Genomic DNA, 15,859 nt, shown 5'->3' with positions numbered 1-15,859 from the left:
GATATTGAATATTACGTTATTATCTTGTGGTGGTCTACATAGCTGTGTTCAGTCCGCCATCTTGCCACTTCCCTATTCTTAACTGGTTTTCTACTATTGATAATGTACATTACTTGCTAGTACAATGCCTTGCAAAAGTATTACTGCACCTGTACATAGCCCATCTATAATTTAGCCCAAACAACTACCTCTCCCCCTACTGTATTTATTTATTTATTTATTTTTGCTCCTTTGCATCTAATTATTTCTATCTCTACTTTGCACATTCTTGCACTGCAAATCTACCATTCCAGTGTTTTACTTGCTATATTGCCTGCATCCGCTACGGAGTCGCAGTCAAACGACCACCCCTCATCACTGTCAAACGCTCCCTAAAACACTTCTGTGAGCAGGCCTTCCTAATCGACCTGGCCCGGGTATCCTGGAAGGACATTGACCTCATCCTGTCAGTTGAGGATGCCTGGTCATTCTTTAAAAGTAACTTCCTCACCATTTTAGATAAGCATGCTCCGTTCAAAAAATGCAGAACCAAGAACAGATACAGCCCTTGGTTCACTCCAGACATGACTGCCCTCGACCAACACAAAAACATCCTGTGGCGGACTGCAATAGCATCGAATAGTCCCCGCGATATGCAACTGTTCAGGGAAGTCAGGAACCAATACACGCAGTCAGTCAGGAAAGCTAAGGCCAGCTTCTTCAGGCAGAAGTTTGCATCCTGTAGCTCCAACTCCAAAAAGTTCTGGGACACTGTGAAGTCCATGGAGAACAAGAGCACCTCCTCCCTGCTGCCCACTGCACTGAGGCTAGGTAACACGGTCACCACCGATAAATCCATGATTATCGAAAACTTCAACAAGCATTTCTCAACGGCTGGCCATGCCTTCCGCCTGGCTACTCCAACCTCAGCCAACAGCTCCGCCCCCACCGCAGCTTCTCGCCCAAGCCCTTCCAGGTTCTCCTTACCCAAATCCAGATAGCAGATGTTCTGAAAGAGCTGCAAAACCTGGACCCGTACAAATCAGCTGGGCTTGACAATCTGGACCCTCTATTTCTGAAACTATCCGCCGCCATTGTCGCAACCCCTATTACCAGCCTGTTCATACTCTCTTTCATATCGTCTGAGATCCCCAAGGATTGAAAGCTGCCGCAGTCATCCCCCTCTTCAAAGGGGAGACACCCTGGACCCAAACTGTTACAGACCTATATCCATCCTGCCCTGCCTATCTAAGGTCTTCGAAAGCCAAGTCAACAAACAGGTCACTGACCATCTCGAATCCCACCGTACCTTCTCCGCTGTGCAATCTGGTTTCCGAGCCGGTCACGGGTGCACCTCAGCCACACTCAAGGTACTAAACGATATCATAACCGCCATCGATAAAAGACAGTACTGTGCAGCCGTCTTCATCGACCTTGCCAAGGCTTTCGACTCTGTCAATCACCATATTCTTATCGGCAGACTCAGTAGCCTCGGTTTTTCGGATGACTGCCTTGCCTGGTTCACCAATTACTTTGCAGACAGAGTTCAGTGTGTCAAATCGGAGGGCATGCTGTCCGGTCCTCTGGCAGTCTCTATGGGGGTGCCACAGGGTTCAATTCTCGGGCCGACTCTTTTCTCTGTATATATCAATGATGTTGCTCTTGCTGCGGGCGATTCCCTGATCCACCTCTACGCAGACGACACCATTCTATATACTTCCGGCCCGTCCTTGGACACTGTGCTATCTAACCTCCAAACGAGCTTCAATGCCATACAACACTCCTTCCGTGGCCTCCAACTGCTCTTAAACGCCAGTAAAACCAAATGCATGCTTTTCAACCGATCGCTGCCTGCACCCGCATGCCCGACGAGCATCACCACCCTGGATGGTTCCGACCTTGAATATGTGGACCCCTATAAGTACCTAGGTGTCTGGCTAGACTGTAAACTCTCCTTCCAGACTCATATCAAACATCTCCAATCGAAAATCAAATCAAGAGTCGGCTTTCTATTCCGCAACAAAGCCTCCTTCACTCACGCCGCCAAACTTACCCTAGTAAAACTGACTATCCTACCGATCCTCGACTTCGGCGATGTCATCTACAAAATTGCCTCCAACACTCTTCTCAGCAAACTGGATGCAGTTTATCACAGTGCCATCAGTTTTGTCACTAAAGCACCTTATACCACCCACCACTGCAACTTGTATGCTCTACATATTCGCCGCCAGACCCACTGGCTCCAGGTCAGCTACAAGTCCATGCTAGGTAAAGCTCCGCCTTATCTCAGTTCACTGGTCACGATGGCAACACCCATCCGTAGCACGCGCTCCAGCAGGTGTATCTCACTGATCATCCCTAAAGCCAACACCTCATTTGGCCGCCTTTCGTTCCAGTACTCTGCTGCCTGTGACTGGAACGAATTGCAAAAATCCCTGAAGTTGGAGACTTTTATCTCCCTCACCAACTTCAAACATGTGCTATCTGAGCAGCTAACCGATCGCTGCAGCTGTACATAGTCTATTGGTAAATAGCCCACCCATTTTCACCTACCTCATCCCCATACTGTTTTTATTTATTTACTTTTCTGCTCTTTTGCACACCAATATCTCTACCTGTACATGACCATCTGATCATTTATCACTCCAGTGCTAATCTGCAAAATTGTAATTATTCGCCTACCTCCTCATTCCTTTTGCACACAATGTATATAGACTCCCCTTTTTTGTACTGTGTTATTGACTTGTTAATTGTTTACTCCATGTGTAACTCTGTGTTGTCTGTTCACATTGCTAAGCTTTATCTTGGCCAGGTCGCAGTTGCAAATGAGAACTTGTTCTCAACTAGCCTACCTGGTTAAATAAAGGTGAAATAAAAATAAAATAAAATAAATAAATATTGTATTTACTTTGCCACCATGGCCTTTTTTTGCCTTTACCTCCCTTATCTCACCTCATTTGCTCACATTGTATATATACTTATTTTTCTACTGTATTATTCACTGTATGTTTGTTTTACTCCATGTGTAACTCTGTGTTGTTGTATGTGTCAAACTGCTTTGCTTTATCTTGGCCAGGTCGCAATTGTAAATGAGAACTTGTTCTCAACTTGCCTACCTGGTTAAATAAAAGTGAAATAAAAAAATAAAAAATAAAAAAATTCATCCCCCTTGGCGTTTTTCCTATTTTGTGGCATTACAACCTTAAATGTAAATAGATTTTTTTGGGGGGGGGATTTCATGTAATGGACATTCACAAAAAAATACTTCAAAAAATTAAATAAGAAAAATAAAAAATGCAAAGTGGTGCGTGCATATGTATTCTCCCCCTTTGCTATGAAGCCCCTACTTAAGATCTGGTGTAACCAGTAAGCCCACCTGTGTGCAATCTAAGTGTCACATGATCTGTCACATGATCTCAGTATATATACACCTGTTCTGAAAGGCCCCAGAGGCTGCAACACCACTAAGCAAGCGGCATCATGAAGACCAAGGAGCTCTCCAAACAGGCCAGGGACAAAGTTGTGGAGAAGTACAGATCACGGTTGGGTAATAAAAAAAATCAGAAACATCCCTCACGGAGTACCATTAAATCCATTATTAAAAAATGGAAAGAATATGGCACTCCAACAAACCTGTCAAGAGAGGGCCGCCCACCAAAACTCACGGACCAGGCAAGGAGGGCATTAATCAGAGAGGTAACAAAGAGACCAAAGACAACCCTGAAGGAGTTGCACTGCTTCACAGCAGATATTGGAGTATCTGTCCATAGGACCACTTTAATCCGTACACTCCACAGATCTGGGCTTTACGGAAGAGCGGTCAGAAAAAAGCCATTTCTTAATAAAGAAAAAAATAAGCAAACACGTTTGGTGTTCACCAAAAGGCATGTGGAAGTCTCCCCAAACATATAGAAGAAGGTACTCTGGTCAGATTAGTATAAAACTGAGCTTTTTGGCCATCAAGGAAAACTATGTCTGTCACAAACCCAACACCTCTTGTCACCCCGAGAACATCTCAACAGTGAAGCATGGTGGTGACAGCATCATGCTGTGGGGATGTTTTTCCATCGGCAGGGACTGGGAAACTGGTCAGAATTGAAGGAATGATGGAGGGTGCTAAATACAGGGAAATCCTTGAGGGAAACCTGTTTCAGTCTTCCAGAGATTTGAAACTGGGACTGAGGTTCACCTTCCAGCAGGACAATGACCCTAAGCATACTGCTAAAGGAACACTCGGGTGGTTTAAGGGGAAACATTTAAATGTCTTGGAATGGCCTAGTCAAAGCTATGACCTCAATCGAGTTGAGAATCTGTGGTATGACTTAAATATTGCTGTACACCAGCAGAACCCATCCAACTTGAAGGAGCTGGAGTAGTTTTACCTTGAAGAATGGGCAAAAATCCCAGTGGCTAGATGTGCCAAGCTTCTAGAGACTTACCCAAGAGACTTGCAGCTGTAATAGCTGCAAAAGGTGGCTCTACAAAGTATTGAATTTGGGGGGAGGGGGTGAATAGTTATACACGCTCAAGTTCTGTTTGTCTTATTTCTTGTTTGTTTCACAAGAAAACATATTTTGCATCTTCAAAGTGGTAGGCATTTTTGTATAAATCAAATGATACAACCCCCCCCCAGAAAAGAATCAATTTTAATTCCAGGTTATAAGGCAACAAAATAGGAAAAATGCCAAGGGGGTGTCACGTCCTAAGTTCCTTTTTTATGTCTCTATTTTAGTTTGGTCAGGGCGTGAGTTGGGGTGGGCATTGTATGTTTTTGTTCTATGTTTTGTATTTCTGGTTTTGGCCTGGTATGGTTCCCAATCAGAGGCAGCTGTCAATCTTGGCTAATGGGGGAGGTACTTGATACGGCTATACAGCCTGCAGGGTTTTCTGTACATCGGCCAGACAGGAAAAAAATACTTTGAGGGAAGAACAAAGGCGGAGGAGTATTTTTCATGATCAACAACTCATGGTGTGATTGTCTGAATGTAAAAACTTTTAAGACTTTCTGTCCCCCTAACCTGGAATACCTCACGATGAAATGCTGACCACATTATCTCCCCAGAACATGTACAGGTGTTTGAATCACAGCTGTGTACATTTTCAAAGAATTACACAAGACTTTCAACAAATTTGAAACAGCATATCCTGAGGCCGCATTCGTTGTAGCCAGGGATTTTAACAAAATAAATCTAAGGAAAGATCTCCCGAAATTCCATCAACACATCACTTGGCTAACTCGGGGGAAAAATACATTGGACCATTGTTATTCTCCATTCCGACTGCATGGCCAAACATGACTCCAACACCATCATGAAGATTGCAGATGACACAATGATGCTGGGCATGATCGGCAACAGCGACAAGACAGCCTACAAGAAGGAGATCAAAGCCCTGTCGCAGTGGTGCCAGGGAAACAGCCTCTCCCTCAACGTCAGAAAAACCAAGGAGCTGATCGTGGACTACAGGAAACAGGGGGAGGAGCCTATTGTCATTGACAGGGCTACAGTGGAGAGGGTAAAAAGTGTAAAGTTCCTCGGCGTGCACATCACATCACCTGGCATAGTCACCTGGCATAGTCCAATCACACCACCGCCAATCAATCCCAGGCACCTGAAGAAATTTGTCATGGGCCCTCGGGTCCTAAAGAAGTTCTACAGCTGCACAATCGAGAGCATCCATCTTGACAGGTTGCATCACACACAGCAACTGCACCACCCTCAACCGGAGGCCCTACAGAAGGTGTTGCGGACGGCACAATAAATCAATGGGGGGGAGCTCCCTGCCCTCCCGGACATCTACACCAGGCGGTGTTTGAGGAAGGCCTAAAAGATCAACAAGTACTCCCGTCACTCAAGCAACGGACTTTTCACTCTCATCTGGCAAGCGGTATCGGAGTATCAGGTCTCGAACCAACAGGCTCAGAGACAGCTTCTACCATCAGGTCATCAGACTGCTGAAAACCTAAACCTAGATGTCCCCCTGCACAGACCTGCACCTTAGAGACTATTTGCACCGGAGAGACTATGCACCTTAGAAAGTATTTCCACCGACTACCCACACATCCAAACCTACACACACACACACACACACACACACACACACACACACACACACACACACACACACACACACACACACACACACACACACACACACACACACACACACACACACACACACACACACACACACACACGGTCCACGCTGCTGTTCTAATATATACAGTTGAAGTCGGAAGTTTACATACACCTTAGCCAAATACATTTAAACTCCGTTTTTTTATTTAATCCTAGTAAAAATTCCCTGTTTTAGGTCAGTTAGGATCAAAACTTTATTTTAAGAATGTGAAATAATAATAAATAAAAGCAGAGAGAATGATATATTTCAGCTAATTTTTCTTTCATCACATTCCCAGTGGGTCAGAACTTTACATACACTCAATTAGTATTTGGTTGCATTGCCTTTAAATTGTTTAAACGTTTCAGGTAGCCATCCACAAGCTTCCCACAATAAGTTGGGTGCATTTTGGCCCATTCCTCCTGACAGAGCTGGTGTAACGGAGTCAGGTTTGTAGGCCTCCTTGCTCCCACACACTTTTCAGTTCTGCCAACAAAATTTCTATAGGATTGAGGTCAGCGCTTTGTGATGGCCACTCCAAAACCTTGACTTTGTTGTCCTTAAGCAATTTTGCAACAACTTTGGAAGTATTCCGGTTCTGGTTGGAGCGAGCGGTCGCATCTACACTTCGGTCCGCAGGTAGTATAACTTTTCATTACATTTCGTTATAGTACAACGGTTTGATTTGTCTAATCTTAGCAATTTCTTCTTAGCTAGCTACATAGCCGTCTTTGTATCAACGACAATTGCATAATTATCGTATTTCGTCGTCCTAACGTATCTGCCCAGCAGCTAGCTAAGCAGCTAGCTAACATCCACTGTCCACTAGCACTGTAGAAACTATTACACTCAACTGAACGACTCGATTAGCGTAGTGTCAGCTAGCTACATAGTTGTCTTCGCTGTCTTCGTATCCAAGATAATTGTGCAGTTTAGAGTGTGTAGACTTAGAGTGATTATCTTAATTTACCGAGGTTAGCTAGCCAGCTATTTGTCGTCCTTAACGTAGGAAATGCTGCTAGCTAGCTAGCCAACAGCTAGCCAACCTCTACCGAATTGAACTCCAACTACCCGGTCAACATTCCGCGTCGCTCCACAGGTAGTATCACATTTTCATTTCACTTCATTACAGTACAACGGTTTGATTTGTTTGATCGTAGCTAGCCAGCTACATAGCCGTCTTTGTATCTAAGACAATTGTGTAGTCTAGAGCGATTTTCTAGGTTAGCTGGCCAGCTATTGTCGTTCTTTTAACGTAGCTAGCCAGCTAGCCCCCGAATAGCAGCACTGTAGTAACTATTACAGTACAACGGTTTGTTTTGTTTGATCGTAGCTAGCTAGCTACATAGCCGTCTTTGTATCTAAGACAATTGTGTAGCCTAGAGCGATTTTCTAGGTTAGCTAGCCAGCTATTGTCGTTCTTTTTAAGGTAACGTAACGCAATCAACCTGCTAGCTAGCCAGCTAGCCCCCGAATAGCAGCACTGTAGAAACTATTACACTCGACGGAACGACTTGATTAGTGCAGTGTCAACATCGCACCCACTACCAGCTAGCCTACTCCAACAGTACTGTATCATTTCTATCATTTTAGTCAATAAGATTCTTGCTACGTAAGCTTAACTTTCTGAACATTCGAGACGTGTAGTCCACTTGTCATTCCAATCTCCTTTGCATTAGCGTAGCCTCTTCTGTACCCTGTCAACTATGTGTCTATCTATCCCTGTTCTCTCCTCTCTGCACAGACCATACAAACGCTCCACACCGCGTGGCCGCGGCCACCCTAATCTGGTGGTCCCAGCGCGCACGACCCACGTGGAGTTCCTGGTCTCCGGTAGCCTCTGGAACTGCCGATCTGCGGCCAACAAGGCAGAGTTCATCTCAGCCTATGCCTCCCTCCAGTCCCTCGACTTCCTGGCACTGACGGAAACATGGATCACCACAGATAACACTGCTACTCCTACTGCTCTCTTCGTCCGCCCACGTGTTCTCGCACACCCCGAGAGCTTCTGGTCAGCGGGGTGGTGGCACCGGGATCCTCATCTCTCCCAAGTGGTCATTCTCTCTCTCTCCCCTTACCCATCTATCTATCGCCTCCTTTGAATTCCATGCTGTCACAGTTACCAGCCCTTTCAAGCTTAACATCCTTATCATTTATCGCCCTCCAGGTTCCTCGGAGAGTTCATCAATGAGCTTGATGCCTTGATAAGCTCCTTTCCTGAGGACGGCTCACCTCTCACAGTCCTGGGCGACTTTAACCTCCCCACGTCTACCTTTGACTCATTCCTCTCTGCCTCCTTCTTTCCACTCCTCTCCTCTTTGACCTCACCCTCTCTCACCTTCCCCCCTACTCACAAGGCAGGCAATACGCTCGACCTCATCTTTACTAGATGCTGTTCTTCCACTAACCTCATTGCAACTCCCCTCCAAGTCTCCGACCACTACCTTGTATCCTTTTCCCTCTCGCTCTCATCCAACACTTCCCACACTGCCCCTACTCGGATGGTATCGCGCCGTCCCAACCTTCGCTCTCTCTCCCCCGCTACTCTCTCCTCTTCCATCCTATCATCTCTTCCCTCTGCTCATACCTTCTCCAACCTTTCTCCTGATTCTGCCCCCTCAACCCTCCTCTCTTCCCTTTCTGCATCCTTTGACTCTCTATGTCCCCTATCCTCCAGGCCGGCTCGGTCCTCCCCTCCCGCTCCGTGGCTCGATGACTCATTGCGAGCTCACAGAACAGAGCTCCAGGCAGCCGAGCGGAAATGGAGGAAAACTCGCCTCCCTGCGGACCTGGCATCCTTTCACTCCCTCCTCTCTACATTTTCCTCCTCTGTCTCTGCTGCTAAAGCCACTTTCTACCACTCTAAATTCCAAGCATCTGCCTCTAACCCTAGGAAGCTCTTTGCCACCTTCTCCTCCCTCCTGAATCCTCCTCCCCCTCCCCCCTCCTCCCTCTCTGCAGATGACTTCGTCAACCATTTTGAAAAGAAGGTCGACGACATCCGATCCTCGTTTGCTAAGTCAAACGACACCGCTGGCTCTGCTCACACTGCCCTACCCTGTGCTCTGACCTCTTTCTCCCCTCTCTCTCCAGATGAAATCTCGCTTCTTGTGACGGCCGGCCGCCCAACAACCTGCCCGCTTGACCCTATCCCCTCCTCTCTTCTCCAGACCATTTCCGGGGACCTTCTCCCTTACCTCACCTCGCTCATCAACTCATCCCTGACCGCTGGCTACGTCCCTTCCGTCTTCAAGAGAGCGAGAGTTGCACCCCTTCTGAAAAAACCTACACTCGATCCCTCCGATGTCAACAACTACAGACCAGTATCCCTTCTTTCTTTTCTCTCCAAAACTCTTGAACGTGCCGTCCTTGGCCAGCTCTCCCGCTATCTCTCTCAGAATGACCTTCTTGATCCAAATCAGTCAGGTTACAAGACTAGTCATTCAACTGAGACTGCTCTTCTCTGCATCACGGAGGCGCTCCGCACTGCTAAAGCTAACTCTCTCTCCTCTGCTCTCATCCTTCTAGACCTATCGGCTGCCTTCGATACTGTGAACCATCAGATCCTCCTCTCCACCCTCTCCGAGTTGGGCATCTCCGGCGCGGCCCACGCTTGGATTGCGTCCTATCTGACAGGTCGCTCCTACCAGGTGGCGTGGCGAGAATCTGTCTCCTCGCCACGCGCTCTCACCACTGGTGTCCCCCAGGGCTCTGTTCTAGGCCCTCTCCTATTCTCGCTATACACCAAGTCACTTGGCTCTGTCATAACCTCACATGGTCTCTCCTATCATTGCTATGCAGACGACACACAATTAATCTTCTCCTTTCCCCTTCTGATGACCAGGTGGCGAATCGCATCTCTGCATGTCTGGCAGACATATCAGTGTGGATGACGGATCACCACCTCAAGCTGAACCTCGGCAAGACGGAGCTGCTCTTCCTCCCGGGGAAGGACTGCCCGTTCCATGATCTCGCCATCACGGTTGACAACTCCATTGTGTCCTCCTCCCAGAGCGCTAAGAACCTTGGCGTGATCCTGGACAACACCCTGTCGTTCTCAACCAACATCATGGCGGTGGCCCGTTCCTGTAGGTTCATGCTCTACAACATCCGCAGAGTACGACCCTGCCTCACACAGGAAGCGGCGCAGGTCCTAATCCAGGCACTTGTCATCTCCCGTCTGGATTACTGCAACTCGCTGTTGGCTGGGCTCCCTGCCTGTGCCATTAAACCCCTACAACTCATCCAGAACGCCGCAGCCCGTCTGGTGTTCAACCTTCCCAAGTTCTCTCACGTCACCCCGCTCCTCCGCTCTCTCCACTGGCTTCCAGTTGAAGCTCGCATCCGCTACAAGACCATGGTGCTTGCCTACGGAGCTGTGAGGGGAACGGCACCGCAGTACCTCCAGGCTCTGATCAGGCCCTACACCCAAGCAAGGGCACTGCGTTCATCCACCTCTGGCCTGCTCGCCTCCCTACCATTGAGGAAATACAGTTCCCGCTCAGCCCAGTCAAAACTGTTCGCTGCTCTGGCCCCCCAATGGTGGAACAAACTCCCTCACGACGCCAGGACAGCGGAGTCAATCACCACCTTCCGGAGACACCTGAAACCCCACCTCTTCAAGGAATACCTAGGATAGGATAAGTAATCCTTCTCACCACCCCCCTTAATGACTTAGATGCACTATTGTAAAGTGGCTGTTCCACTGGATGTCAGAAGGTGAATTCACCAATTTGTAAGTCGCTCTGGATAAGAGCGTCTGCTAAATGACTTAAATGTAAATGTAAATGTATGCTTGGGGTCGTTATTCATTTGGAAGACCCATTTGCGACCAAGCTTGAACTTCCTGACTGATGTCTTTAGATGTTGCTTCAATATAATTACATAATTTTCCTCCTCATGATGTGAAGTGCACCAGTCCCTTCTGCAGCAAAGCACCCCCACAACATGATGCTGCCACCCCCGTGCTTCACGGTTGGGATGGTGTGCTTCGGCTTGCAAGCCTCCCCCTTTTCCTTCCAAACATAATGGTCATTATGGCCCAACAGTTAAATTTTTGTTTCATCAGACCAGAGGACATTTCTCCAAAAAGTATGATCTTTGTCCCCATGTGCATTTGCAAAGCGTAGTCTGTTTTTTAAGGCCGTTTTGGTGCAGTGGCTTCTTCCTTGTTGAGCGGCCTTTCAGGTTATGTCGATATAGGACTTGTTTTAATGTGGATATAGATACTTTTGTACCAGTTTCCTCCAGCATCTTCACAAGGTCCTTTGCTGTTGTTCTGGAATTGATTTGCACTTTTGGTATCTTCAGGCATTTGGAAATTGCTCCCAAGGATGAACCAGACTTATGGAGGTCTACAATGTTTTGCTGATATCTTTTGATTTCCATATTATGTCAAGCAAAGAGGCACTGAGTTTGAAGGTAGGCCTTGAAATACATCCACAGGTACACCTCCAATTGACTCAAATTATGTCAATTAGCCTATCAGAAGCTTCTAAAAACATTGTCATTTTCTGGAATATTCCAAGCTGTTTAAAGGCACAGTCAACTTAGTGTATGTAAACTTCTGGCCCACTGCAATTGTGAACTGGAATAAGTGAAATAATCTGTCTGGAAACAATCATTGGAAAAATGACTTGTCATACACAAAGTAGATATCCTAACCGACTTTCCAAAACTATAGTTTGTTAGTTTTGAAAAACGAGCTTTAATGACTCCAACCTAAGGGTATGTAAACTTCCGACTACAACTGTACTATTGATTCCACTACCCACTTCATACTTGTAAATACAGTCCATTATTACTATGCATACTACCACTTCTATTACTTGTTATTTTTTACTTGACTCTTTTCATTGTTATTATTGATTCAGGTATTGCATTGTTGAGGGAGCTAAGCGCAAAAGAGTTTCGATGCAACTTTTGTACTTGCTGTGTATGTGACTAATACATTTTATCTCTCCTCTTTCCATGTCTTCTCTCCTCCTCCCCCCTCTGTCCTATCCTCTTTCCCTCTCTTCTCTCCTCCTCCCTTTCTCCTATCCTACTCTCTCCTCTTCAGTTTAGCCATAGCTGTCCAGCTCTTGCCTGGGGAGAACCAATTAGGACCAGTGCAGAGCCAAAAGGGAGGAGTTATCATGTCTGGTTATAGCCAGGGGCAAAGAGATAGGCATTTATGACTCTGCCCTACATGCACATACACAAACAAACAGAGAGAGACTTTAACTGAGCCCAACACAAGGCTTTAAAAGCTTTCTGTAGGAGACACAGGCCTACACAAGGCTTTAAACACTAGCCTTTGTCATCTATCCCTCTCTCTCTCTCCTTTTTTCAATTGGCTCTGTGTGTGTCACCACAAGGCTCATAGAACAGGAACAGAATCGATATAAAGGCAATAATAAGTGCCAAAATCTAATAACATACTGCACCCAAGGCTTGTGACTGAAATATAGTTCCAACAGCAACTGTCTCTATTCCATAAGATTATTTGTTTATGTTTGCTAGAGCCTGAAATGAATCTATGATATGATCGCATTCAACAGGTTTCCCTACATGCAGAAAATGTCATTCAAATGACTCACACACAGGAAAATTTGAATGTGGACAGCAACTGTCATTTTCATATCAGTGAAAATAACATTTTGCTGCCAAACCATGGGGTGTAGGCCTACATGAGAGGGGTGGGAAGAGAACTGTTGACACTATAGGAATAGTGTAGGAAAGAGGTGTAGGAAATAGGAAAGAGGATTGACATTTTGAATACTGCATAAAGCCAATTAAGTGCCATCATCACTCTAATCCTTTCAACGTCCACTTCACTACCCTATCTTGTTCTGATCGTCTGCTTTACTAGACTGCATTTATACCTCTCCCTTTCTCGTTGACTGAATGCTCTGGGCAGCTGTTCTGAAAACAGATTATCGGTATCAGAGTTTAGGCTGCAGCGGGAAAGTTTGGCAGCCACAGACAGATACACAGATTGCGTAAGTCTCTCTCTCACCTGTTTGTCGAGGGTCTCCTTTCCCGCAGTGGAGACCTTCGGAACAGGCACGCTCTCGCAGGTGCAGCCCTCCAAGAGGTAAATCCCGGCGGGGCGTACACTCTGCTCGTTTTCAAAGTAAAAAAACACGTTTTGGTACAGCGCAAAGAACTTCTCGTGCCACCTGCTGTTCTCCGTGGTCTTCTTGCTCAAATAACCGCGCTTGGTACCCTCCTTACGCGCAACGACTGAGAGGAACAGAGCGTGTCCCTCATTAAACCTGACACTCTTCTGCATTTTAATCTATTCCTTTTTGTTTTTTTATAAAACCGTGTGTAGGCTATTGAATGCGAGACCAAATCCGCCGGTGTGGGTTCAAACTTCCCCTTTCAGTGAATGAAGAGGGAAAGTGGTCACCAGGCTGAGCATCACCAGGCTGAGCGCCGAGTTGCACGGGAAAGTTGCCCTGCCAAAGTGAGAGCTCTTGCGGGGAAACTCATATTCGAGAGAGACCCCGTCAACGACTTCTTAATAAACCCAGATACGATCCATGTCCACATCTGCCAAACGTTGAAAAGAAAGGTAGGCAAAATCCCAGATGGAGGAAAGAGTAGGCTATGAGATGCAGAAAATGGAAAGGTTATTGTTCGCAAAGCAGAGAGGGGGAAAGCCTTGGAGAGGACAAACAGTGTGGTCGAATCACCGCCTAGATCAGCAACAATTGGCTTTGACACCGCCTCTCTCTCTCTCTCTCTCTCTCTCTCTCTCTCTATACACAGGAAAATGCTGGGTTAAAAAAACAAAAAAACATCTAATTTGTGTTATTTGGTAACCCAGCGCTGGCTAAATATTGGACACTACCCATGCTGTGTTATTTTGACGCAGCCAGTTGGGTTGCGTGAATGTTGAGTTTACCTAAAAATGGGTTCATTTGGTTTTTATTCATGTTCATGCGGTGTTGACCGAACACTTGGGTGTTTTTAATGTAATCTATTTTCAGTACACGTTCCATACACTGTCAAGACTCAGCATTTCTAAGCATTTAGATCAATGACATGGTGTCACTATAACAGGCATATGTTTATATCTCTTGATATTTTTACTCAGAGGGATGGAATTGGGCACAAATGCTAAGGGATATGAGTTTAGCTAAACTGTAAAATATGATTCAGTTTGGATGCATGGTGGCTCTGTTGGACAGGAAAGGTTATTAATGCAAGCTCATTGATTCATTGCGGCCATATTGTTTTTTATTATTATTATGGATCTACATTTGAGCAAGAGTCATGGAAAGTATTGCGTTTGAAGATATGCATCCATAGATGCTATATAACACATTTGGTACCGATCGGTTTAACCGTCATGGAGAACACAACATTTGGTAAGGAGAGCAGAAGTAGCTCCTCCTAGGGCGATGTGTCCAATTTGTTCTAATGGTGGCAAAGTGGTCTACAGCTTGAACCCTGGCATTGCTGCTTGCAGCTATTTATTATTATTAGGGGTTCAGCAGCGAAGATGGTGAAACCTTATTGTGTTTCTTCTGGTTAGGGGTTCAGCAGCAAAGCTGGAGACACAGTGCACATGACCGCATAACACGGTGCCTGACCAGTCACACGCTCCCCACAGTAAGCAAGGGGAGTTGGCTCAGGTCTAAGCCCTGACTCTGCCAATCTCCCCATGTGTTGCTTCGAGGTCGCAAACCCCGGTGTCGACGTTGTTCCTCACTTGCTGCCTCCGTCTGCTCCCATGGAAGGCGATCCATTCCGGCCTGGATCTCCTCCCACGTCCAGGATCCTTTACCGTCTACGATGTCCTCCCATGTCTAGTCCTCCTGGCCACACTGCTTGGTCCGTTTTTGGTGGGATCTTCTGTAACGGCTCCCGTTTGGAGAATGAAGAGTGGACCATGGCGCAGCGTGGTAGGCGTACATCGTCTTTTTATTGATGACACCAAAACAAAATAACAAGACAAAAAAACGAAAGCGCACAGTTCTGTAAGGCTAAGAAACTAAACAGAAAACAAGATCCCACAAACTCAGGTGGAAAACAGGCTGCCTAAGTATGATTCCCAATCAGAGACATTGATAGACAACTGCCTCTGATTGGGAACCACACTCGGCCAAAAACAAAGAAATAGAAAACAGAATTTCCCACCCGAGTCACACCCTGACCTAACCAAACATAGAGAATAATAAGGATCTCTCTCACCAGGGCGTGACAGATGAGGCATTAAAAAACCTATTGTATGGGCCTCCCGGGTGGCGCAGTGGTTAAGGGCACTGTACTGCGTCGCTGTACTGCAGCGCTAGCTGTGCTATCAGAGACTCTGGGTTCGCGCACAGGCTCTGTCGTAACCGGCTGCGACCGGGAGGTCCACAATTGGCCAAGCGTCGTCCGGGTTAGGGAGGAAAGTATGACCTCTTATATACTATCTTAGGTCCAGTCTTTGGAACTTTGGTTTGCTAGATATGGCTACTATATTGTGATCACTACATCCAATGGATTTGGATACTGCTTTAAAACACATTTCTGCAGCATTAGTAAAGATGAGATCAATAGATGTTGATGATTTCATTCATGTGCTGTTTGTCACTACCCTGGTAGGTTGATTGATAACCTGAACTAGGTTGCAGGCCCTAGTTATAGTTTCAAGCTTTCTCTTGAGTGGGCAGGCTGATCAAAGCCAGGCAATACTTAAATAACCATAAAATATACCTCTCTATTGATATCTGTGGTGGTTAAGTTCTGTATTATCAAATGAGGAATGAGACAAACTTCACACACG

The 15,859-nt window shown here is 46.2% G+C and overlaps 1 protein-coding gene across 1 annotated transcript in view; it reads right to left on the bottom strand.

The window, feature by feature from the left end:
- Positions 1 to 13,750, bottom strand: part of rasgrf2b (Ras protein-specific guanine nucleotide-releasing factor 2b) — a 181,462-nt gene extending 167,712 nt beyond the window's left edge. The window contains exon 1 of the mRNA XM_064973592.1: positions 13,097 to 13,750. Within this exon, the coding sequence (XP_064829664.1) occupies positions 13,097 to 13,372 (276 nt within the window). The 5' untranslated portion in view covers positions 13,373 to 13,750. The remainder of the gene's footprint in view (positions 1 to 13,096) is intronic.
- Between the last annotated feature and the right edge of the window lie 2,109 nt (positions 13,751 to 15,859).

The sequence above is a fragment of the Oncorhynchus masou genome, chromosome 1, assembly GCF_036934945.1.
Source record: "Oncorhynchus masou masou isolate Uvic2021 chromosome 1, UVic_Omas_1.1, whole genome shotgun sequence".
Classification (NCBI taxonomy): Eukaryota; Metazoa; Chordata; class Actinopteri; order Salmoniformes; family Salmonidae; genus Oncorhynchus; species Oncorhynchus masou.
This window is presented reverse-complemented; position numbering and strand designations above follow the sequence as displayed.